Source organism: Centropristis striata, chromosome 9 (genome assembly GCF_030273125.1).
Source record: "Centropristis striata isolate RG_2023a ecotype Rhode Island chromosome 9, C.striata_1.0, whole genome shotgun sequence".
In the NCBI taxonomy this organism is placed as follows: domain Eukaryota; kingdom Metazoa; phylum Chordata; class Actinopteri; order Perciformes; family Serranidae; genus Centropristis; species Centropristis striata.
Window position 1 is genome coordinate 9353191 of NC_081525.1, and position 25050 is coordinate 9378240.

Below are 25050 nucleotides of genomic sequence, written 5' to 3' on the forward strand. Positions count from 1 at the left end.
GAGTAAATAATATTTAAAAAATAAAATAATCGCTGTTGGCAAACAGCTTGAGGTGCATTACCGCCACATAGTGAAAAGGAGTCCGGATCGGACCAACCAGTTCCAGACCCAGACTGTAGGCGGCGCTGTGGACAAATCACACAGCTCTCTTCTGTGGCGCTGTTTCTGTATTATAGTACTTCCGGTTTACCGTTTACCATCCTACCAAGCCAAGTTTTTTTGGACAATGTTGTACACCATTTAGTGAAACGTAGAACGAGGTGACTGATCCCTGGACTATTTGTTGTGCTTCAGCGGGTTCGCTTTAACTGAAGCCGAGCATGGATCCCCCCGAAGGTGAGCCGTAGCGTCCCGCTGCAGCGCTGTGTGGTTGTCATTGAATGCTAGCTAGCACCGATGCTAACTTACCTTTCAACACAATACAGTATCACTAAATGTTACAGAATTGCGGCCAACATGAGTTATATCAGGAGCTAGACGTGTATCCAACACACCTCTGAACTAGTGATGAACAGTGTACAGTATGACCAGTGGCCGAGCTTAGTATTGTAACAACTAGCTACCGTTAGCTGTGTTTTCTTCTTCTAAATATTAGGAATTAGACTAATATTGTTATTTTGTAGTTATTTAGTTGTCTATCTTTTGCGGATAGAGTGTTTTATTTTTCTTTCAAGTTTGCGTTTTGCTTCATCATATCATTTTTGAAATTTAATGACAGATATAAAGTTATAGTCAACCTTAATCAAGCAACATGATGTTGAAATAAAATTGGTCATATAAACTATATAGGACATGGTCTATGGTTTATATATAATCAACGTACACAGTTCATTTTTAACAGGAAGTTGGAATTTTGGATTAAAAAAGCACCAGAGCAGCTGAAATGCCCATCTCTTGTTGACAAAATGTTCCACCCCTTTTTCCCAATGATGGTCAGATTTATTCCCGGTTTGTGCCTCCCTGTTTTTCTGGAAAAGTGATACTCATTAACAATCTTTGTAAATCCCAGAAGATTGTAAACTACACTTATCAGTGTTTGGCATTTCCAGGATTCTTAAAGAGTCTTCTAACCATACATAAAACACGTGAACAGGAAAACAGAGTCATACTTTTTAAAAAACTTTTTCCAAAAATCTTGAAGTAGATGTGATAATTCCTTCGCTCAGTTTTTGAGGAATCTGTAAGGGATTCTGGAAACATGCTGAAAGCAGAGGTTGATGGTTTGATTTTTTTAAAGAGCACTGCATAATTATGTTTCTAACAAAAACTAGTTTGTCTACTTCTATAACTGGAATATAATTGTAATACATGAGATGCACAGACTGTGGCCAAGTCAGGATAAATATCCTATGATGTCAGAAAAGCACAGGTTAGGGTAATTTCTCCCTATTTTTTGTAATTTGTTTGGTATCACTTTTGGACAGATCATAAGTTTTCTCAGGTTTGAATTTACTTATTTCTTTTCTCTTTTTTCTGGCACAGATCAAGAATTAAGGAATGTCATTGACAAGCTGGCCCAATTTGTCGCACGGAACGGCCCAGAGTTTGAAAAGATGACAATGGAGAAACAGAAGGACAACCCTAAGTTCTCATTCCTATTTGGGGGAGACTACTTCAGCTACTACAAGTGCAAACTTGCTATGGAGCAACAGCAGCGTATGTAGTTAATGGGACAGCCCACTGTTTAACCACAATTTGCACATAGATATTGGTATGCTGTTGGAATGGTCAGGCAACTTAGTATTCAAGATAATGAGGCCTTTCCCACTTTTATAGAGTCCTTTTGTGAGATAAATGAAAATAATCTGGGTAATTGAATTGGCATGCCAATGAGTCAAAAACTTGGAGCTCACCAGTGCTGAACTGAATTGAATTTGAAATGTGCTCCTTATTTCAACCAAATTTATTGCTATTGGAGTATGAAACCCTTAATATGTTTTGAGCACAGATTACATTCTGTCCTCAGCCCTAAATAATCAAGAACAGAGCGTTGGCATTCAATGCCAACTGGTATTTCATTTAGTGTTCTTAATGTTATAATTATTGTATTTAGGCATGGTTCTTATTAATGGTTGAGCTAGTACCGCAATCGGCCAACTCTTAAAGATATCACAATGCCATCTATACGATTTATCCAATTGTATCTATTATCCAAATAGTTGAATAAATTTCATCATCAATTAGTATTATAATGCACGTCTATGACCTAATTTCAGGTCATTAATATTAGCTAAATCTGACATCTCCAACAGATGTCTGTTTGTTTTGATGGACAAGAACATGATTAAAACACAAAAAATAAATGTAGAGACGTACCTTCTGTCTGTTTATTTTCTGTTATGAAATGGATCAATGTAGTTAGGCTTCTGTAAAGCCATTTTAAAGGTAACACTTATTAAAGATAATGCCCAGCTACATTGATCGATCACATAACGGAGAGAAAACAAAAGAAAGGTATGTCTGCTACTTTTGTTTGTATATAACCCAGATTACGCTGTAATTATTCTTGTGAGCAAGGCTATTTACCACAGTCTTCACATGGCTTTTAGTGGCTTAAAAATAGAGAATGTCCCATTCCGTCTCTCTGTCAGTACTCAGAAATGGAGATAGAAATGAAACATGACCTGTCTCTTTATATGCTGCAATCTTTCTTTTACAGCCATTTTTACAAATCAGTACAGTTGTTTAACTGTAGTATAATGTGTATACTCATAATTTTGACTCTTATTGCCACTTGTTTGTGTAGAAAAGGTCAGGGCTTCTTAGAGCACAAACACTTTTCTCTTTTGGTCACTGTATGACCAGACGACTGGTAACAGCCTGATAATAATCGCACAGTGCTTTGCAGTGTTGCATGGAGTTATTCTGTCAGGCATAACATTGTAATGCATTAAAGTTTGCTTTTCTCCACGTAGATGCCTCTACCCACGATGGGGAGGAGTATAAATCTCAAGGTATTTATATGAAGCCAGCGTTCAGAACTAAAAAAAAATCTAAATTCCAGTTGTCAAGTCACATCTTTTGCACATTTTTCATTTTTGCTTGACACTCACATTTGTGCTTTTTTTTTCCAGTTGATTTTTCTTGTTAGTATGCTCAGTTTGTGCTGTATCATTGTTTGAAAGTTGGTCTGACAATATCTCAGCTTCATCATTTGATGCTGCTGATCAAAAGGTACTTAATTATCCATTTCGAACCCATCAGGTATGATTAAAAAAAAAAGGAGGAGATCAGAGCCTTATTCTATGCAGTGGTTCATGGCAACCAACCGCTTACAGCTGTAAAAGAGTGACCTGGCTGGATTTTAGTGAGGGCAGTTTTCAAGCGGTCCCTTGACCTCTGACCTCATCAATGAAAATCGGTTCTACAAATACCCAGGATACCCAAATCCGGTTGAGAGAGTAATTGGGGTTTTTTTCATAGTGTTAAAGCCAAATGATTAGAAATAAGCAGAATTATTTCCATCTATTGAATGTGAATCTTACTGTGTTGCTTAAGTGACGGCAGGAAGGGATATGATGGCATGGCTCAAGCACCTGTCCGAATCTGCATGGAGAAACTGTTTCTTGTTGTTATGCCGGTGTAATGGCGCAATATCTTTCTAAATGCTCCATCGTATTGGAAGTATAGTCACAAGCAATAAGCCAAACGTGTTGAACTGTTGAACTTTTCACATGGTCACGGTTTTATCGGACACTTTCTCTCCATCGTTGTCAAAGGTAACACCTTATGTGTAATGTTTCCATACAGCAGACTGAAACGATGCTGACGAGTCCTCTAACTGTACTTTTTATGAGGATATCTCCATAGGGTTGGATATTGTTACTGTTACATTTTAACATTCTGGTTCCAGTCATGCTTATTGATAACGCAGCATTTGGTTTGTAATGGTTATCAATCTATAACCGTAACATTAAAAACCAACCGAAATGACACAGGGTCAAGCATACGTTGGCACAGTAAATACAGTATACATACATATATATCTATATATATATATATATATATATATATATTATTCATCCATTGTAGAAATCTAACTTTTTTTTTTCAGTGCAAACCTTGGTGCTAGCAGTAGTTTCTATAGTAGTTGATCTATAGTAGTTTGGGAGTTTTGTTAATATTGATTGCATGTCTTTTTATATTTTTTTCAGTTTTCTGGTTTGTACATTAAATGTTTCATCTGCTTATTGTATGCAAGCTGTTCATCGTATCTGACCTTTAGAGGTCAATTTGACTTAAATACTTTTGCATAGGCAAACAATGGAATATCGTCTGTGTGTGTTTGATATATGGATGGCATCTTTGTCTTTGGGTATCTACATCCCATCTGCATTTGCACAGCATAAAACCTGAGTCACGGCCCAAAAATCAAAGCTTTACCAAAACTCAATTTAAAATGCTCATATTCACTGCTGTTTTCCTGCTGCTGTTTTTGCAGATATGTACAACCCGGGCGCCAAAGACATCGTTGATATCCTTCCCCCACTGATGCCAATAATTGCAGCGCCTCCCATTGCTCCGCCTGCTGCACCTGCCGTGGATGAGCTCATCCAGCAGAGTCAATGGAATCTGCAGCAACAGGAGCAGCATCTGCACACTCTCAGACAGGTACAGAGCAAGAAAGATTTTGTCATCCTTTTTGTTTATTTTTTGGCTTCTAAGGAGCAATAACCCTCATTCACCAATATTGAACATCATACACAGCATTCACAATTTGTTCTTCAGAAATGTCTAATTCATTGACTGAAACTGCTGAATTGTTTGTACCAGTGTTTTTATATTGGTGAATACTAGAAATGACCCAATTACTTGTCTTGTTGCTGACCATCAATTAGCAATATTGGCCAATACGGATAATTTTTTGGCTGTTGTTTTGTTATAGCAGCGGGTAGGGCTGGGCGATATGGACCAAAAGTCATATCCAGATATATTTAGGCTGAATATCGATGTACGATATATATATATCCCGATATTTTTTCCGCAAAATGAGAACAAGTGTTAAGTCAAAGCCAAATATGACTTGTCACAAGTAGTTTTATTGAAACCGTTTATTTAAGTGAACATAAATGCTTTATAACAACGGGAGTACCTTTTTTTTTTTTTTTTTTTAAGTCAAAGCTCCATAAAGTGCACATTTAAATAGAAAAATATTTTAAATAAAAATAGCCTATGAAAGCCAATCTTTTTCTGAAATGATATCCGCTGAAATATAGTTCTTCAAATACCAAATATAGTTCTTCGCCTGATAAAGGGTTAATAAAAATATTTCTGTGAAATTTTGGGGTCTTTGTTTTTTATCCTTGTGGTATCGAAAATGGTGTCGAGTATCGAATATTTTCCTGAGTATCGGTATCGAGTTGAAAATTTTAGTATCGTGACAACCCTACTTACGACTTTTCTTCTTTGTCTTTGCAATGTAGGAACAAGTAACTGCGGCCATAACTCTGGCTATGGAGCAGCAGACCCAAAAACTGCTGCTTGAAACTCAGTCGGACATCACAGAGTTTGACAACCTTCTGCAGCCCATCATAGATACCTGCACCAAAGACGCCATCTCTGTAAGCCTGCCATAATGGGGATTTCTTTTAGTAATGCTTATGTTCTTAGACTCCTAAAATAATTGAAAAAACAACTAATATGTCACTTGTGTCTTCCTGTCAGGCTGGTAAGAACTGGATGTTCAACAACGCTAAGACTCCACAGCACTGTGAACTGATGACATCACACCTTCGCAACCGCATCACAGCAGATGGAGCACATTTTGAGCTCCGCCTACATCTCATCTATTTAACCAATGACGTCCTCCATCACTGGTACACAGAGCTTAATGCATACATAAACACATACATGTCACTTTACTCCTACACTTAATTCAAGGGAGTGTTCTATAGCCATGAAAAAACTTTAAATATTAATATCTCTGATGATTAATCATTTGATGATGAAGAACTTCAACCACTTACTGTGTGTACAGTGGTATCACACAACATGGAAAGGTTTTGGGCATTAGGTGTCCACTGCTTAAAAATTAATTAAATTTTTTGACTTTATTTCATTAGATGTAGTTTAAGTCTGTATGTTGAATATCCACAAGGTACAATGAAATTAATGGAATCAAAATGTAAGCATTAACAAAATGTCTTTAAGATCAGAAAATATTAAATTAAATGTTGATGAGATTAATTTTTAAAGTAATTTCAAGTCATGTGTAACAACATTCTCTTGTTGCAGGATCTCCAATTTGCTGATTTGCTGCTTTCCCCTTTTTATATTGTTGTAAACTGAGAAACTGACATTTAAATTTGGCAGCTTGGGTAATAGGAAATTGCATCGACATTTAAAGGACTCAACTGATTAATTGAAAAAAAAAAAGGGAAAATAATGATTAAATGCAATCAAATAAAGAGGCTTTACAAACAGATTTGGTGAGAGGAAAATTGTTGAATAGCTTTCGGTATATTCTGTCTTATAATGTATGTTTAAATGTGTCCTCCCAGCCAACGGAAGCAGCAGAAGGATTTGTTGGCAGCGCTGCAAAAAGTTGTGGTTCCCATCTACTGCACCAGCTTTCTGGCTGTAGAAGAGGAGAAGCAGCAGAAGATCACCAGGGTAAACACAATGCTGCAGTCTAACTCTAATATTCATTCATATAAATAGCTAAACAGCTATTATACAGCTTTGGTGAATTTAGGCTCCTACGCACATCCAGCTTGTAATGTTCTTCATTTCTTAAATTGGAATGCAAAAAAGAATCTGCACCTCTTTTTGGTCCAAATAGTTATCCATGACTCGCAAGTTATTTTTCTCTGATTATGGTCATCTCCCTCTAAGTTGTTGCAGCTGTGGGAGAAGAATGGATACTTTGACGAGGAGACCATCCAGCAGCTCCAGAACCCAGCGCTGGGCCTCGGCCAGTACCAGGTGAGTGAAACGAGACTTAATGCATTACTGATGGAGAGCTGTACAGGATATCATTTTTTAAAGCTTTTAATGAGGTTCTTCAAAACAGGCATAACAAAAGATGGGTAACGCTTTATATTAAGGTCCTTGTAATAACCATAAATTGACAAGTAATAAGGCCCTTGTAAGTCCTTACAAGATGCTTATTAACATTATTGTGTGTTTATAAGCTTTTTTAAGTGTTAATAATGGCATTACAAACACCCATTACCCACCCATTATGTCTTTGCCATGCCTTTATTAATCTTATTTTGTTTGCTTATTGATATTAAAATATACTTTATTGCTCATCTATTATAAGTTAACTATAAGTTAACTATGCTTTTTGCAACTACCGGATCTAAAGCGAGAACAATGCCTTATTACTTGTTAATTAATGGTTATTAAGGACCTTATTATAAAGCGTTACCCAAAAGATGTTATGTTTTATGACGGCATCATTCTTTACAAAAACAAAATCTTAAATTTTAATAAATTGATAGAACTGTGTTAGAGATTAGGTTTTGTATTTTTTATAAAAGATCATTTTCATGCTTTATTTTGGTGGTTGCAAAGAGAGTGTAGGTGGAGTGCAAAATCAGCATAGAAAAGGTCTCTTGTCATTCAAGCTAAAATAAAGTTTACTATATATAAGACAATTTCTGAAGAAATTGTTGTGGGAATGCTGGAGGCTGAATAGCTAAAGCCACACTGCCGTGCTGACGGGAATGTGTCAGAAGAAGCTGAAGTAGGAATAGTTTGAAAAGTGGGATCTGGGTGAAATTAATATGAATGTAATGAAAAGTTGAATGATGCCAATAATGTATATAAAAATGTGGAATATTTTTAAGATCATTGAAGAGCTGGCACTGCACTGCAATGGTGGCTTAAAAGGGTAAAACTTCTGCTACTTCAAGAAGTTGTACTAGGAGAAGTGCTGAATCATGATTGAGTAGAACTGGTGATAAAACACAATAGTAGTATATAGAGATAACAGAGGTTGAGAGCAATGTACCAATGATAAGCAGAAAAAAGATGGAAATCTATTCATGATATATGAAGAGTAATAAAGTGTTGAATGTAGAATGTCAGAAAGATGGGGAACATTTAAAATTTTCAATGGAGTTTCCAATTGAAATCATGAATAAGTAATTAATTCGTGGAAGTGTCGAGTGACATTTTTGTCACATTCCCGTTTCATTTGAATGGAGAAAAAAAATCTGGAATCTGTGGAATGAAAGACATGAATGAGAAAGATGGAATGTTTAATACGGAAAAATAATTATACAAAATACATTATTTTAGGAGCAGATATCCCACCAATAACCCAAAATAAAATTGTGTTTAGGCTCCAGTATTTTTTTAGAGAACTCCAGTTTACCTTGACATTTTGCTTCTGGAGATTATGCCTGTGTTCGCATTTGTGACCCATTTCAAGAAAATGAAACCATTTGCGGTTTTCATGCGATGCTAACCTGGAAACAATCTCGGATAATCTCAATTTCTATTCCCTCTCTGTCAGGCATCTCTAATAACGGAATATGCTGCAGTGGTGCAACCTATCCAGCTGGCCTTCCAGCAGCAGATCCAGACTTTGAAGACTCAGCATGAAGAATTTGTTTCAAGCCTGAAGCAGCAGCAGCCTGTTGCACAGATAGCTACCGCTGCTGAGCCTGAAAAGGCCCCACCCATGACCACAAAAGCCGGTGAGAAGACACACACTTAATGAAACCGAAGGCACGGCCTGATACTAAAGTTGCTATTTTAAAAAATTCTTATTTCTTCTTATTTCTAATTCTTATTCAAGAATTTAGATTTTGTCCGGTTAAGTTTTGCTGAATAGGTTTGTTTGGTTTTCTGCTCAGCAACGGGTGGTAACTTGTATGTTTCTGTATGCTTGTGCTGTAATGTTTGTGTGTGCGTGTTGTATTCAGGGGATGTAGAGCCCCCTATGTCAGGTCCTACTCCAGGGGAGTTTGATGGAGCTTCATCCAGGCCACAGGACCCCAGCAACCCTGGTGGGCCCTCAGATATCCCCACAAACAAGCCTGCATGGTATGACCCCCAGCACATGGGTCCCTGGAACCCCAACCAGCCGGTAAAGAACTCTGTGTGTGTGTGTGTGTGTGTGTGTGTGTGTGTGTGTGTGTGTGTGTGTGTATGTGTCTGTGTGTGTCTGTTTGTGTACATTTGTGCTTGTATACTTTCAATAGTCTCTCTTCATAGGTGCTATGACATGCCGAGTAGAACAAACCAATTATTGGCCTTTAATAACCACTAGTGGCAGCTACTTTAAATATATTTGGTTTTTTTTTAAATATATATAGATATTTTAATAATGTTGTTACTCAGGCCCTTTCTAAATTTTGGCCTTCCTCAGCCTCCATTTGACCCCAACCAGCCTCCTCCTTCGTGCCCACCCTGGAACAGCCATGAGGGGATGTGGAACGACCAGAGAGACCCAGGAAACTGGAGCGGAGGGCCACCCAGAGAAGGAGGCCCCTGGAGTGGCCCCGGTGGATCTGACCCAGGCCCTCCTTCTTGGAACTCCTATGACCAGCCTCCATGGGGGAACCAGCCTGACCAGCCTCCATGGGGCCAGAGGGAGCCCCCATTTCCACCACGCATGCAGGCATGTGATAGTTGATTATTGTAGTTCTTCTGACTAACAGTTTTAAGTGTATTGCATTAAATTTGGTACAATCTGTAGTCACGGTAGGTTATATCTTAGTCTAAATTGGAATTTGGACCTTTTTTTTTGTTGCTTCAAGGGTGTTATTTAGCTGCTCATTAATAACTATCCAATGTATCAAACTTGCCTTTTCAAATCAAATCAAACTTTACTTATATAGCGCTTTTCATACATAAAAATGCAACACAAAGTGCTTTACAAAAAATAAGAATAGAAACAGACAATAAAAATGACAAAACCCACCCCTCCCTCCTCCACATACACATCTGTAAGTATACATACACAAACATGCACACACACGCATTTAGTCCTGCACGCACTAAAAAACACACACTCAGACTCACACACAGCACATATTGATTGACAATATGATTGTCTTTTTACAGAGACCTCCCCATTTCAGAGGGCCCTTCCCTCCCCACCAGCAGCCACCTCCTTTTAACCAGCCCCCACCACCACACAGCTTCGGACGATTCCCGCCACGATTTATGCAGGACGACTTTCCTCCCAGACACCACTATGACAGGCCGCCATACACCCCACACCGCTTTGACTATGTTCAGGGAGATTATCCTGGAGGTGAGTATAGAAGTGATTGATCAGTATTTTAATTGAAATGCATCATAGAAATACCTGTTTCCAAACCTGTAATTGCTTTTATTTACATGTTTATTTTAATAATGTCCACCCCTGTTTTCCAGACATGCCAGGTCCTCCTCCACACCACCATCCTAATCAGCGGCTCCCTCCTCCAGGTTTGGGGGCCGAGCATCCTCCCTGGGGTGGAGGAGGCCACCAACCAGATTTTGGCCCACCCCCACATGGCTTCAACGGCCATTCACCCCACATACGTCATCGGCAGCATCCAGTGCAAGACGACCCTAGTCTGGTCCCTAATGTACCCTACTTTGACCTGCCAGCTGGACTCATGGCTCCGCTGGTTAAAGTAAGTCACCTGTTTGTGATTTAATGAAAAGGGCATGAGTCAGTCAATCAGCTGGTTAAACTTCTCTGTTGCCAAATTAGATTTATTTCTCTTAGGAAGCTATCATCATTGAATACTACCACAAGAGAAAAGAACGATGGTGAAGACTGATGCAGAATTACCACAGTGGCTTAACCCATTTAGGCCTAAAACGCCTGGAAAAAATACCTGTAAAACCTCTGGGCGATTTTAAAGTAACCCCCTAAAACCTGAAGTTTTTTCTCGAAATTCAACAGAAGTGTCAACGCCTACTAAAAAATTGATTTTTTTAGCCTCTGTAGCAGATAGAAATTAAATTCAAAAAGTATTTGAGAGCTTACACCTGTTATATCTGAGCTCCCTCCGCTATAGTTGTCTTCTGCAATTGATTTCAGTTCTGGAAAAGTCCCATGTTGCATTGCGACACTCCCACATGTATTCTGATGCATTTCATTGGCCAAGAGACCAAAAATAGGTGGAAGAAACTACAAATACTACAAAATGATGTATCCGCTTTCCTGGCTTTAATGGTAGAATAACGCAACAGCGCCCCCAGTTTGGTATGGTAATGGTAGAAATGCGGTAATATTTTCCTGGCTTAAATGGGTTAAAGGAATAGACAAGATCCAAGACCTTTGAAGTAATTTACAAAACCTTTTTTGAAGATGGCTTTGGAAACAGAATAGTAGAAATTGCCACGTAGATTATAATAATGGAAAAGCTCTATCCAAATCTGCAGTACTGAAGTTTTCAAAGACTGATTTCTGACATTTTTACAATTGGATCATTTTACTCAACCCACAATAGTCAAACCTGCATGTCTAATGATCCTTTTTGTAATGTTATTTGCTAAGCTTGAGGACTGTGACTATAAACCTCTGGACCCTAAAGACATCCGGTTGCCCCCTCCCATGCCTCCAAGTGATCGCCTGCTAGCTGCTGTGGAAGCTTTCTACAGTCCTCCATCCCATGATCGGCCAAGGAACAGGTACACACACCTTTAGTCCGATCGGAAACAGTGCAATGCCGCAACACGTCCTACGTAAACAATGATGATATTTTGAAAAGTGAATTCTAAATCTTCAAAATCGAGGATGCACACCTTCGTGCCATGTGCAAGCCACATACGAAATTTTAGGTCAGTCTAACGGTCAGTGAGATATGCCCTAGACACACACACACACACACACACCCACACTTTTACCTAACTCATATATTACAGCAATGAAAGCTGTAGCTTCCTTCCGCGTCTATGAAGACTGGAATTCATTCGAAAATTTAATTTTAAATATCTATTCAAGCATTAAATAGCAATTAAAACAGCAATACTTAAGTGAGTTAATTTTCTACGCACCCATACTTAGTAGTACACTAGTGTGGACAGGACCCTGTTTGCTGTGCTCTTAGATGTATTCACATTCATTTGGGTTTGAATTTCAGCTGTAAGGGCCAAGCCATTGCATCAGCTCACATTGTCCAAAATCCTTAATGAATGTATAAAAATCTTCATTTGTATTTAAGGAGAAAAGAAGACTTAAGTAAGCCACTTAAAGGATGTGTCCCTATTCAAGCATAAGAGGAGTACTGATACTGACAGTGAAACCCCTTTTCCCTTGTCACATGTTGGGTTGAGTTTGATAGTACATGCATTGCATTGAAGTAAAGACACTGGGTTGCAGAAACTGCATTAACCGTTAATTGCCAACTTTAATTTTGGCCTTTTTTATCAATTAATATTGGTTATATACAGCAGATAAAATTAATTAAATTAAAATTGAATCAGCAACATTGAGTGGCAGGTTAAAAGTGAGAAGCTTGTCAAAATCACCAGAATGCTTAGTACATTGCACATTAAAAGAGAACTGTTTTTCAGAAAATGCCAGTATTTATGAAAGCAATCGATAAGCTTGGATGCAGATGATCCCAATGGATCAGATCACTTGAAACCAGTTCCTGATTCAAATCCCTAATCGTAAATTGCCAGCAGAAGCACAACAAGCACCGTGAAATCATCAGATTAATTTTAGCAGTTGTGCAGCAGCAGCACTTGTTTAGGTACTGACGGCTTTGGATAGAAATTGCTGAAGGATCATTGTGTTTTGCTGTGGTTTGTTCCTCCCCCAGTGAAGGCTGGGAGCAGAACGGCCTGTATGAGTTCTTCAGGGCCAAGATGAGAGCCAGGAGGAAAAAGGGACAGGAGAAACGCAACAGGTGAGCTTCCCTCTTCATTAGGAGCTTTTTTTCACACATACTTAGAGCTTACAGCTAGTGTTTGGGCTTAGTCATTGTCTGTTAAAATGAGCTTTTGAATTGCCCTCTGCATGTTCATTCTGGTCAAAGTTCTGTTTTACAACTTATATTGCGTCACCCTGTTAAAATAATCGCCTAACTCATTTTTTCAAGTTTTGCAGGAAACACAAAAAACTTCACCAAAAGTGTAACATATGCCATTTATTGATCATTTCACTCAAAAGGATGTAACAAAGGATGGCTATTGGTATAGTAATAAGACTGTGTGTAAATTATGTTAACTTAAGATAAATGAATTACTTAGGTAATTTTTTGAACATGCCTTTGTGACTTAAGCAAGATATGGTAACACTTTATTTTGAAGGAGTCTACATAAGAGTCACACAAGCCTGTCAGAAACATGACATGACAAGTATCATGAGCATTAATGTTACTTCAAAGTGTCATTAATGTTCATGACACATCCCATGTCATGCTTATGACATGCTCATATCACTCTTATGTAGACTCCTTCAAAATAAAGTGTTACCATACCTTGCTTAAGTCACAAAGGCATGTTCAAAAAATTGCCTAAGTCACATTTTATTTTGACTTAGGCATAATAAATCCGCTTAAGTCACACACTTGACATAGGCCATTATCTTAAAGGGATAAAATCACATGATCTGATCAACTGAGGATGTAGGTGATTTTACCATAGGTGGCCGGCGTCATGAGGAGATGATTTAGGCAAAAAAAAACAATTTTGACAAAAAATGACTTAGGCGATTATTTTAACAGTGTGACTACTGGTTCCTTTGTGAAGAGGATGTCACTACTCTATTGATGATAATGTTATGTATGCCTGCCTCTTCCTGTAACTGTCATCAACCCCCCTCCCTCCCCCCAGTGCCCGTGGAGGAAGTCGCTCCAGGAGTCATTCTCACAGCAGAGGGAGATCTTCATCTCGCTCCAGCTCTCGCTCCTCAAAGTCCTCCAGGTCGCGATCCCGATCGTCTCGCTCACACTCCCGCAGCCGCTCTGGCTCCTACTCCAGATCCAGGTCAAACACACATCACACATATCTGCATGACACTTTAATAATGGTGTGTAAGAAATTGTATGTTAATAGTTGTGACTATTTCTTAGTCGTTTTTTTCAGAATGGAAGCCTGCAGGCTTGCTTTTCATGGTTGCTAATAGAACTTTTGTGCCTAATAATTGTATTCCCCTCATTGTAAAGTTCAGACTGAGGGGAACCAACAGGGAAATGAGGGGAACGTTAGCTAGAGTTTGCAGCCATCAGGTGTTGTCTATGTGTGCCTCCCCCTGCTGATTTTAACAGATAATAATTCATTATTTCAAAAAAAGTATTTAGCACTCTGATTAATAAATGTATTCTTTCATTTTCAAACACTAGCCTGATGCTGTTGTTATTTAGCCTTTTAGTAGTATAAATAAAAGGCTGATTTGTTAAAATAGATTGTGTATCAAGATGTATTGTGACAAACCAAACAATTGTATGTAAGATCACAAATTCCCTCATAGCCTGAATCGAATGATCCTTTGATTCATATCCACATTTCACCCACTGCAAAAATGTCAAGGTGAGATCGGCAGCCTTCGATTGAATTGTACACAAGGAGGGAGCAACTATTCTTTGGGTTTGCTAGAAGGAAACTAAGCAGCCTTAACCTTCCTCTCTCTAGGTCCAGGAGTAGATCGAGGTCATCTCAGAGTCGCTCTCGCTCTCGATCCAGATCCCATTCACCTGCCAAGAGACGCGTCGGCTCCAAATCCCAGAGTTCTTCCCCTTCGTGAGTTCCCTTCGTTGCCCTGATGAGATGTTTTCATAAATGACTCTTTTAATGTTGACTGTACTAGTATATATAGTGGACGAACCCCTCTCTTGCTCTCAACAGCTCCACGTCAGTGTTGAGTGCCCCTCCCTCTAAACCGTCTACAGATAACAGGCTAGGGGAGGAGAATAAGGGCCATCAGCTCCTGATGAAGATGGGTATGCACTTTTTGTCTCATTATTTCATAATTTTAACTGCTTCAAACTGGTCGGGCCCCCCGGTTGGGAATCCCTGTTCTATCAGACAGGTAGGACCTAAACCACAAGTGTGTTGTCCTGTCTGCTGCAGGCTGGAGTGGTTCAGGTGGTCTGGGAGCCAAAGAACAGGGCATCCAGGACCCCATCAAAGGAGGAGACATCAGGGATAAGTGGGACCAGTACAAAGGCGTGGGCGTGGCACTGGATGACCCTTATGAGAACTATCGCAGAAACAAGAGCTACAACTTTGTTGCCCGTATGAAGGCCCGAGAGGAAGGTACATATGCAGACTTTTATGTTGGGTCAATAATGGAATTCCATGCTGCTCACACTTCAATGCAAAGATAATCAATTTCTTGAAACAGTATTTATTTTCATGATATTGCATTTGTGGAGGTTGTATTATATTTGAACTAGGCTTATTTCCACACGAGCACGCATTCTCTGTTAATGAAGTAAGATCTGGAAAAGGTATTGGGTTCATTTATGATTGATTCATGAATTTATTTATGGATTTATGTAATTTTTATGACACACAATAAGATTACCCTGCTCTTTTGATTGTAAAAAAATATTTTCTGTTCTTTCTTTTCTTCATTAAGTCAATCGGGAACCTCAGGAGGCTCCTCCAACTGACTGATGACTCATCTTCCCCGTTGCCACCGACCACCAAGGATCTGAATTTCACTGTCAACTTTGAATCTAGAGTTATAGTCCACCATCCCAAATCTTTCCACAGAAACAAGAGTGACGATGCAAAGTATCACCCAACTCGAGCAGCCTATGAAAGTGGGCAAAGCGTTTATGCTCTCCACACTAACAGGAGCTTGGATCGACTCGTCCGAGCAGAATGCAACATATTTGCAGATGGAACAGTCAGCGCTAGCACAAGTAACACTGCAGAACTCAACAAGGACTTTTAAATCAGCCGTCTATGGAAAAAACACAGGACACAGCACTCACCATGTCATTCCTTTTGTTCCCCATCGGCCTAAAAATAGTGTCAAACCTCCTACAGTGTGGCTTATAACACTGGGCTGACTGTGCTTCAACGTTTTAAGATTTTTAAAATGTGGAAAACGGTTAAACATTAAACTATAAAAAAGTGAAATGCTGTGACAGTTGGATAAATTTAGTTTGGGCTTTAACCTTCATTCTTCTCCCAGAAGTGTAAAAATGTCCTTTGCCCTTCATGGTATTTCAAATACAATGGTTTTAGTTTTGTCTGTATAGGATTTTGGGAAAAATACAGATTTTAAAAATGTCCTTTTGAACAGCAGCAATGTTTTTCTTCCAGAAAAGGTTTCCACTCACTAGTTCATGTCCATAATGAACTGCTACTATATACACATCACTTCACAAGGTTGAAAATGGAGGTATGGCAGCTCTTCCTTTCCTTTCCACTGCTGATTATTGTGATACTTTTTCATTTAATTAGTATCATAGTTTGTATGTAGTATGTTTGTAGTATTGAAATAAATCCTGCAAAACAAAAAGTGATGAATTTGAAAGCAATTTTCATTATTTTTTACTTCACAAACACCACAGAGACATGAGATAAATAAACACAACTCCGACTCACAAATGTGCATTTTCTTGAATTATATTTGAATATTAAAAGGACGTTTAGATTAGATAATTTTAGTTAGTCGTTGCTCTGCCACCTTTTAATAAATCCATTAATTAATCCAAAAGTCATTTTGGAATGTACAGTCTATAACTATACACTTAGTAAGTTGCGTCCAAAATCATACTACATAAATCATACTATGCAGTACATCAGTATGTGGACCATAGTTCACCATATGTTTGAATAAATAAAGTGTGTGTGCGTGTGTGTGTGTAGATATGTATGTATATATATATATGTGTGTGTGTGTGTGTGTGTATATATATATGTGTGTGTGTGTGTGTGTGTTTGTATATATATATGTGTGTGTGTATATATATATATATATATGTGTGTGTGTGTGTATATATATATATGTGTGTGTGTATATATATATATATATATATGTGTGTATATATATATATATATGTATGTATACAGTGTGAACAGGAATGGAGCCAGAACAGTGCCTTGTGGAGCCCCTGTGCTGCTCATTAATGTCCCAGAAACACAGTTCCCCAACCTGACATGCTGTGGTCTTCCTGTCAGGTAATCTGTGATCCAGGAGATGAAAGAAAGATCCACTCCCATCTCTGTGAGCTTGTTTTTGAGTATGTTGGGTTGGATGGTGTTGAATGCGCTTGAAAAATCAAAGAACATAATTCTCACATAAGCACCAGTTTCTTCCAGGTGAGCAAGGGCACAGTGAAGCATGTAGAGGACAGCATTGTTCACTCCAATGTGTTTGTATGCAAACTGCAGGGGGTCGAGTTCAGGTTAAAACTGTATAAGTTATATATGAATATATATGTATGTATGTATATGTATATATGGTAGTATTCCACCAGGCCGCCAGGGGGAGCTGGCGTGGTTTGTAGGGAAAGTAAAGGATTTTTTGTGGCGAGCTGCTGATGTTCTGATGAAGCACAAAATATTTTCGGACAGCTACAGGTAATGTAAATTGATTCCGTTGATTATTGGATTCAATATTAATTTTTTCTAAAATCAATTAACTGTTTCTTATTCAGACTCAGACAAAAATGCAAGTTTCCAAAACATTTAATAAAAATCAAATACAGTTTTAGAGGTGTAAAAAAAACACAAAAAAAACATGATAAAAATGGAAAGATGGCAAATTTTGTTTATTTCTGCTGTAGCCATGTGACTGAAATATATAATTTCAGCAATATATTTACATTAAAAGGAAATAACCATTCCAAACACAGCTGATTGAAATTTCAGCTGAAAGTCTGAAGGCGTTTTTTTTTTAATCTTACAAATTGGACAGAAGGGGATGACTTTGGAATGATGTTTTTCTATTTGCTTGTTTGTAATTATTATCTGTTTGCACTTTTCCCCCCACTTTTCACAAGTACATTTCTATATATAGGTAAGGTATTTAAACAAATAGAGGATATTGAAGCGAAACGTACAGCTGATGAAGTGAGACAGTATATTCTGTAATGAAATACTGACTTCAAGTGAAAAAAATCATTCATACTTCAAAGATAAAAGTTAATCATTGATGTATTGCTCCCTGATGTCTGTGTTTTATAGATGTGTGTGTTTATGAATTATAGTGTGTGCTTTCTAAATGAGAACCATTGCCAGTGTTCTGGTCCAATAAGCTTCTCCTGATGAAAGTATCTCAAACAAGTGTTTCGTTATTTTAGTGAGTTTTGAAGGTGAGAATAACTGCAATAACTGTTTGGAAAAGATGAATGTTGGTAAAGACTGTATTAAGACTTTTGAAAAAGTGGCTTCAATACTGACCAGTGCCTCTTAGCAATTGTCTTTAAGTTAATATATAAATTACCAACAGCTGCACCATTCGATGTCAGCTATGAGTCGGGGAAAAGATGTGGTTCAATCGTCAAACATTGTAACTGTGAAATGTTTTGGTTCCACAGCTTCTGTGGAGAACTGTGACATGATAATAGTCTTAAGTGCTCTAGCTGTATAGAGCACCTTTAAATTGAACCCATTTTGTAAATGCCCTTTTGAAAGGAAAATCACAGTCTATGTTCAGGTTTAGTCAAATTACCCAGTAGTTTTTCAGATATCATGCAACCTTGAGACCTACAATGACAAAATCCCAGAATACAGACACACAGTGTGTCTCCAGATAGACAACTACATAGGCCTCCAAGACACAGAGGCACCAAACACCACAACATCCCCTTACCTACCTTCTCTTTTTTCTGTGCAGTTTAAACAAACATAGACATACAACCACCTTCTGCCACAATGATGTGGTGCTTTCAAGACACACAAGCATCACAGCCATCCATAGTTTTTTTTGTCCCTTAGACAAACAAAGTCAAGTCCAACTGGTATTTTCCTGTGTCTGATGACTTACCATGCAGTAGTGCCCTGATACCCACTATTATAACCCTCAGCCAGCCTAAATGCTCCACTGCACAAAACTAAAAACATACAATTACCGTATTGTGGAAGACTGTGTGTGTGTGTGTGTGTGTGTGTGTGTGTGTGTGTGTGTGTGTGTGTGTGTGTGTGTGTGTGTGTGTGTGTGTGTGCGTGCGTGCATGCATGTGTGCGTGTGTGTGTGAGAGAGAGAGAGAGAGAGAGATAGATTTATACCTGTATACCTGTATACCTGTGAGATTTAAGGTTTCTGTTTGGGAACATGTGTCTGCGATGTCTATAAATGTGTGTGTGTGTGTGTGTGTGTGTGTGTGTGTGTGTGTGTGTGTGTGTGTGTGTGTGTGTGTGTGTCCTGGAGCCACCCAGCTGCAGTTGGTATGTCTTTAACCAATTCTCTCTTCTGTGTTTGGACTGTAGAAAAAGACCACCCTGGAAAAATGGCTATGTACAGCTGTCCCCCTCTCTCTTCAAACCACTATAATATTGAAGGTTTCCTAACCTGTGCCCTTGGTTACAGTTCTGAATCCACCAAACACTCAATTACATTATAAGTATGTGTTAGGAGACAGCTCTCAGCGCTAGTTTTCTTTTAGAAACACAGTGAAGATGAATTGAGCTCCGCTGAACTTGAACTGGAGGTGTGTTTTCTAGCAGAGCAGCCTTACTAGATTATTCTCAGAATAAAATCCAAATTCACCCGACTGACATTTACACTTAGTAGGATAGCTGCTTACAATGACAGTTCTCAGGGCAATCAATATAATGGAAAGGGTCCCTTGAGAGCCCTATTATAACCCAAAAAAAATGAAATTACTGTATCAAAAAAACAAAAAGTAGAAATAAATGAGAAAAATCTAAATAGAAAAGGTGTTTTCTTTCAAAGTAGGCATTGATAATGTTAACCTGAGGCTTTTTATTTATTTATTTGTTTATTTTTTACAAAGGCCATCTGAGAAATCAGGAAAATTTAGATTTTTCCCAGCTGTTTAATGGTTTGGTGTCTTAATGAAGATGTTGGAGGGATTTTTGGCACATGCCCTCATCAGCAGCCATTAAAAGGTCGTTGGTAACCTTGAGCAGGGCAGTCTCAGTGCTGTGGTGCCTCCGGAAAACGGATTGAAACTTCTCAAATACGTTATTGTTTTCCAATGCAGACAGTAGTTTTTTTGACGTGCCTGCATTGATGGGAACACTCACATTGAAAAATCTCTCAATCCAAAAAACACTTCTGTTCCACATAACATATGTGATGTCATAAATAATCATAACATAACTTCACAAGAACCTGGAATGACTGCTGATGGCCATGTAATTATCAAGATTTTATTTAAATATGAAGATTTTTAAACTACATTTTGTGTTAAAATAAATAATGCCTCTGTGTTTGTTTTGCTGAACTGTACTGTAGGCTTCAGATTATATGTAAGCTTCAGTTCACTACAGTTACAGAGGTGCAGCTTGGCTCAACGAGGACCACAGCTATGCATGGAATCCTCCCCCTCCTTTTCCAACAGTAGTCCCTCTGATTTCTGTTTTCTCCTAACTCTTCTTAACTAACTTTTAGTTTTTCCACAAAAGAAAAAGTCAGACATACACTAAATGGACAAAAGAATTCAGACGCCTGACCATAAAACCTTAATAGGACACTCATTGAAATACTTGCAAATTCCAAATTTCAACCCTAGAGAATATTGGAGGATATTACATACAGCCAGAATGTGTAAAAAAACATACTAAAATAATATTTTGTGAAAAAAGTTAACGAGATTAAAGTGGCAAATTACAAGACATTTTTTTGCAGATTTATGAGATTTAAAGTGGTGGATCTGGGAGAAAAAAGTTGCTTTTTTCCCATTTTTTTCCTCATAAATCTATGACTTTTTTCGCACAGATTTGCCACTTTAAATCTCTTAAATCTGCGACTTTTTTACTTGTATTTTTGCCACTTTAATCTAGTAAATTTGCAACTTTTTTCTTGAAATATTACCTGAAGTTACCAAATATAGTTCTTTGCCTGATAAAGGGTTAAACCAACAGGGATTGCAAGGACATTGTATTCAAATACATACACTTTAATATGGAGTTGGTCCCCCTTTTGCACCTATATCAGCTTCCACTCTTCTTGGAAGGCTCTCCACAAGATTTCAGAGTGTTTCTGTGGGAATTTGTGCCCATTCATTCTGTAGAGCATTTATGAGGTCTGGCACTGATGTTGGACGAGGAGGCCTGGCTCACAATCTCTGTTCCAGTTCATCCCAAAGGTACTGGATGGGGTTGAGGTCAGGGCTCTGTGCAGGCCAGTCAAATTCTTACACACCAAACTCATCAAACCATGTCTCTACACTGCAAAAAAAGAAAAGTTGGGTGAACTCAAAATTTCGAGGCAACAAACTTCGATAAAATTTTAAGTTGGACAATTAAACTAAATATTTTAAGTTTTGTTTTTGAGTTTGCTCAACTCTGAATTCAGATTTTTTAACTTATAATTTTACATTGTAATAACTTTTAATCCTTACTTCTGCTAACTTCTGTAATGTGCTGAATTGGCACGATTGTAACGCCGCTATGAAATGTCAGCTAATGTTGTGTCCACAATTTTGAGTTAGCATTGATACGCTAATGGCTACTCTTGTTGCTGTAACAAGCAGCGCCGCTAGCATCAACTGGCCGCTAGCATCAGCTGGCCGCTAGCATCAGTTAGCCGCTAGCTTTCGCTAATGACAGAATTTCACCGTTTTCCCGCATTTCACAACAAAGAAATAAGAGTTATCAGAACTATTGTCCCTTGTTTTGAACCCCAACTTAAAGATATAAGTAACAACAACTCACAAACTTGTTTTTGAGCAGACAACTGGCTTCCTTTGTTGTGCTAACTTACATTATTGCCCTAAATGTCAATAATTTATATTTCCAAGTTTTACCAACTTAAATCACTGTTTTAGGCCAAAAAATACAAGTTGTTTTTTTTGCAGTGTATGGAGCTTGCTTTGTGCATTGGCACAGTCATCTTGGAACAGAAAAGGGCCTTCCCCAAATTGTTGCCACAAAGTTGGAAGCATAGCATTGTCCAAAACATCTTGTAGTGCCAAAGCATTAACATAACTCTTACCTCTGAGATAAGGGGCCTAGCCCATAGACTGTATATCCGAATATGGCTGAGCTGAAACACTTCTGTCAGGAAGTTGAGCAGGTCTAATCAGCAGCTTCTGGAAGTCCTTGGTTGAGGTTATTGTTGCCAAAGAAGGTTCTACCCTTTATTAAATCCAAGGTCTCACTTTAATGAATGTGTTCAGTAAAGACAAGAAAAATTGTTCGTGTGGTATTAGGTTAAGCACGTGTTTGTATATACTTGGGAAGTCCAATCCCCTCTGGATGCGTTTTAGAAGCATTTTTTATGTCCATAACTCAGGTGTCTTACAGATCAAATAGGATTGGCAGACCTCTGTTTTTTTATGTGTTAAGTCTATTTTTGACCTGTTTAATGAAGAGTTTTTTGCATACACAGCTGTTTAAATTACACCATGTTTTGAACTTTTTTACCGCATCTATAAATAAATAAAATCAGAATCAATCAATCAGTCAATACATACAAACATTGTTGATTTCCTTCCCATGAAGCGACCTGTGTCTGTCTCTCATTATGTTAAAGGCACACACTCTCCCTCTCCTCTCTCTCTCTCTCTCTCTCTCTCTCTCTCTCTCCCTCTCTCTCTCTCTCCCTCTCTCTCTCTCTCTCTCTCCCTCTCTCTCTCTCCCCTCTCTCTCTCTCTCCCTCTCTCTCTCTCTCTCCCTCTCTCTCTCTCCCTCTCTCTCTCTCTCTCTCTCTCTCTCTCTCCCTCTCTCTCTCTCTCCTCTCTCTCTCTCTCTCCTCTCTCTCTCTCTCTCTCTCTCTCTCTGAGCTATTCCAGACGGATAGTTTTAACAAGGACATGAAGAAGCCCAAAGCTCATGCATGTCAGACAAATTCCAGCTCTCCCCTTCTCCCCCTACCCCTTGCTCTCACCACATTCCCTGTTTCTACATCTCCCCACCCCCAGTACCTCTCTCTCTCTCCTCTCTCTCTCTCAGCACTATCAGTCCCTTGGTTCCCTCAGAGTCAGCACGGCCGTGTCTGCAGGAAACTTGACCAATCGGCTTCCTGAGCGAGGTTGAGAGGAAGTACAGTAATAGAGAAGGGGGTGTTTGGTTTAAAATAACTTGGCTATATAAGCTGAGGGAAGAGCCCACTCTCTGGCTCAAACTCTCACTCTGGTCCAACATGGTCCAACACAGCTCTGCTGCTGTGAGAAGCTTGCCTTCGCTCTCTCTCTCTCTCTCTCTCTCTTCTCTCTCTCTCTCTCTCTCTCTCTCCTCTCTCTCTCTCTCTCCTGCATTCCTGCAGAAAAGTGGAGAAGTTAAAGCAGGTGTTTCCAAGAAGTTTAACAAATATATAATCTGTATGCTATGAGAGTCATTTTTATCCCAAAACAGTTCCAATAAGAACTCTTAGGTTAGCAGAAACACATTACTCTGATAAGGCCTCAAACAACAGATACTTTCCCTTGCCACACTCTAATCCAGGCTGACATGATATTAGATTGGTAGATTGCTGTGTATACAGCATGCAGTATGACATGTTTTGTTCTTAAGGTGTTTGAACTTCTTTCAGCAAGCTTTGCACTAAATAGAAGAACATTTGTAGAGAACCTAAAACACAACACAACCTAAAACAGATTTATACTGATTGTTTGTTAGATCTGATCGTTCACACACCCATCTTTTATTACAAGTGTTCCTATTTTTCATGTCAGTAAATCTAATATTGTACTCATCAAGTTAGGCTACAACGAACAATGATTCGGAGCCCGAGCCGGATTCGAACCCGGATGTCTTTCCCTCTGTCTCCCCCCTTTACTCTGATTATCTCCACTATCAATAAAGCAAGAAAATGCCTAAAAATATCTCTTTACATTTTACAAGCTGAAATCAGAATGATGAATGAATGATTGGCACGTGTGTAGGGGTGTATGCACTTACATAAGCATGCAATTATTTGTCCAATGACATAACTCATATACAGTGTATGTATGTTAAATGGGAAAATAGTCATCCTTGTGGAGAGGTGGAGTTTTGATGCAAAGTAGTGGTATGAGAGACTTGATTAGATGGCTGTTAGCTGTGAAGCAGCAAGTTAATTCAACAGTGCAACAGTTTGGTTCTGAATTGTCAGTTGAAGTCAGAAAATGATAAAGGCACCAGAGTTTAAGCACATGATGAAGGGATTACTAAAAAAAAGCCTGAAGGAAACAGCAGTTTGCCTGGTTCCTTATAGATCAAGAGTAAGTCTATCAAGTCAAGTCAAATCCTGAATGTTGTTACTCTTTAAATCAACATTGGAACAACTTCTCGACTGCATGATTTGTAATTTCGTAATTTTAAACGTAGCTTTAGCATTTAAAAGTGAAAGACACAGTGATACTATGAGTAATATTGTTTTTATCCAGAGATTGTGCAATTATGTTAGTTACACTCTAGTTTAAAGGCAGTGGTATAAAGGTCTAACAAGACAAACACAAGTTGTACACACATACTCATACACATACTCGTACAATTTAATATTAGTCCTTAGACAAAAGTTAAACTAATACAGAACAGAGTCCACAGTGAGATAAAAGCTAGGGTCAGACAGTCTCTGGGTAACTGGCTCTTAGAAGTGAATTAAAATGGCCAATGGTGGGGGATGTTATCATATGTGAATTGGTGAAACCAAATTGCTGGAAAGTCCTTGAAAGATGATTTTGTATCAGTGGCCATGTAAATGAAAGGGGAGGTTTTGGTCGTATATATCAAAATTACATAACACAATATTAAACATAATGAGCATTATTAAGAAAAAACAAGCACATGTCTCTATCACCACAGTCTTGATGGTAGCTTTAAATTGATTGATTGATATCAGACTTTCTAGTTTTAAGCTTTTTCTGTAGAGTGATTAATATGCAGGTTTCCCTGTAACATCTGTATTATTCCTCTTTGTGCCCCTTTTAGTAGTGTTCTCTATCCCCCCCCTCTCTCTGTCCTGCTAGTTGTTGGGGGCGGGTTCTCGCCTTTTCTTAGAAAGTTAAGTAGCTGCCCGGAGAAATCATTCCGCATCAGTCCTCCCGCTGGCTCGCTCACCCCATCTCTGTGTCTGAC

The 25050-nt window shown here is 38.5% G+C and overlaps 1 protein-coding gene across 3 annotated transcripts; it reads left to right on the forward strand.

Moving 5' to 3' along the window:
- The first annotated feature begins 98 nt into the window (after positions 1 to 98).
- Positions 99 to 16414, forward strand: cherp (calcium homeostasis endoplasmic reticulum protein). Of its 3 annotated transcripts, XM_059341029.1 has the most exons (21): positions 99 to 336; positions 1483 to 1496; positions 1583 to 1656; positions 2916 to 2954; positions 4442 to 4611; positions 5424 to 5561; positions 5665 to 5816; positions 6501 to 6612; positions 6835 to 6924; positions 8465 to 8648; positions 8877 to 9040; positions 9323 to 9574; positions 10021 to 10213; positions 10336 to 10580; positions 11453 to 11586; positions 12723 to 12809; positions 13738 to 13890; positions 14536 to 14643; positions 14749 to 14843; positions 14974 to 15159; positions 15485 to 16413. In XM_059341029.1, the coding sequence occupies exons 3-21, from the start codon at positions 1641 to 1643 to the stop codon at positions 15520 to 15522; spliced, it is 2556 nt and encodes an 851-aa protein (XP_059197012.1). In that variant the 5' UTR covers positions 99 to 336; positions 1483 to 1496; positions 1583 to 1640; the 3' UTR covers positions 15523 to 16413. The 3 variants fall into 3 exon arrangements, with proteins under 3 accessions (XP_059197012.1, XP_059197011.1, XP_059197010.1); XM_059341028.1 differs by having other exon boundaries at positions 1483 to 1656; positions 6844 to 6924; positions 15485 to 16414; XM_059341027.1 differs by having other exon boundaries at positions 1483 to 1656.
- The last annotated feature ends 8636 nt before the right edge of the window (positions 16415 to 25050 follow it).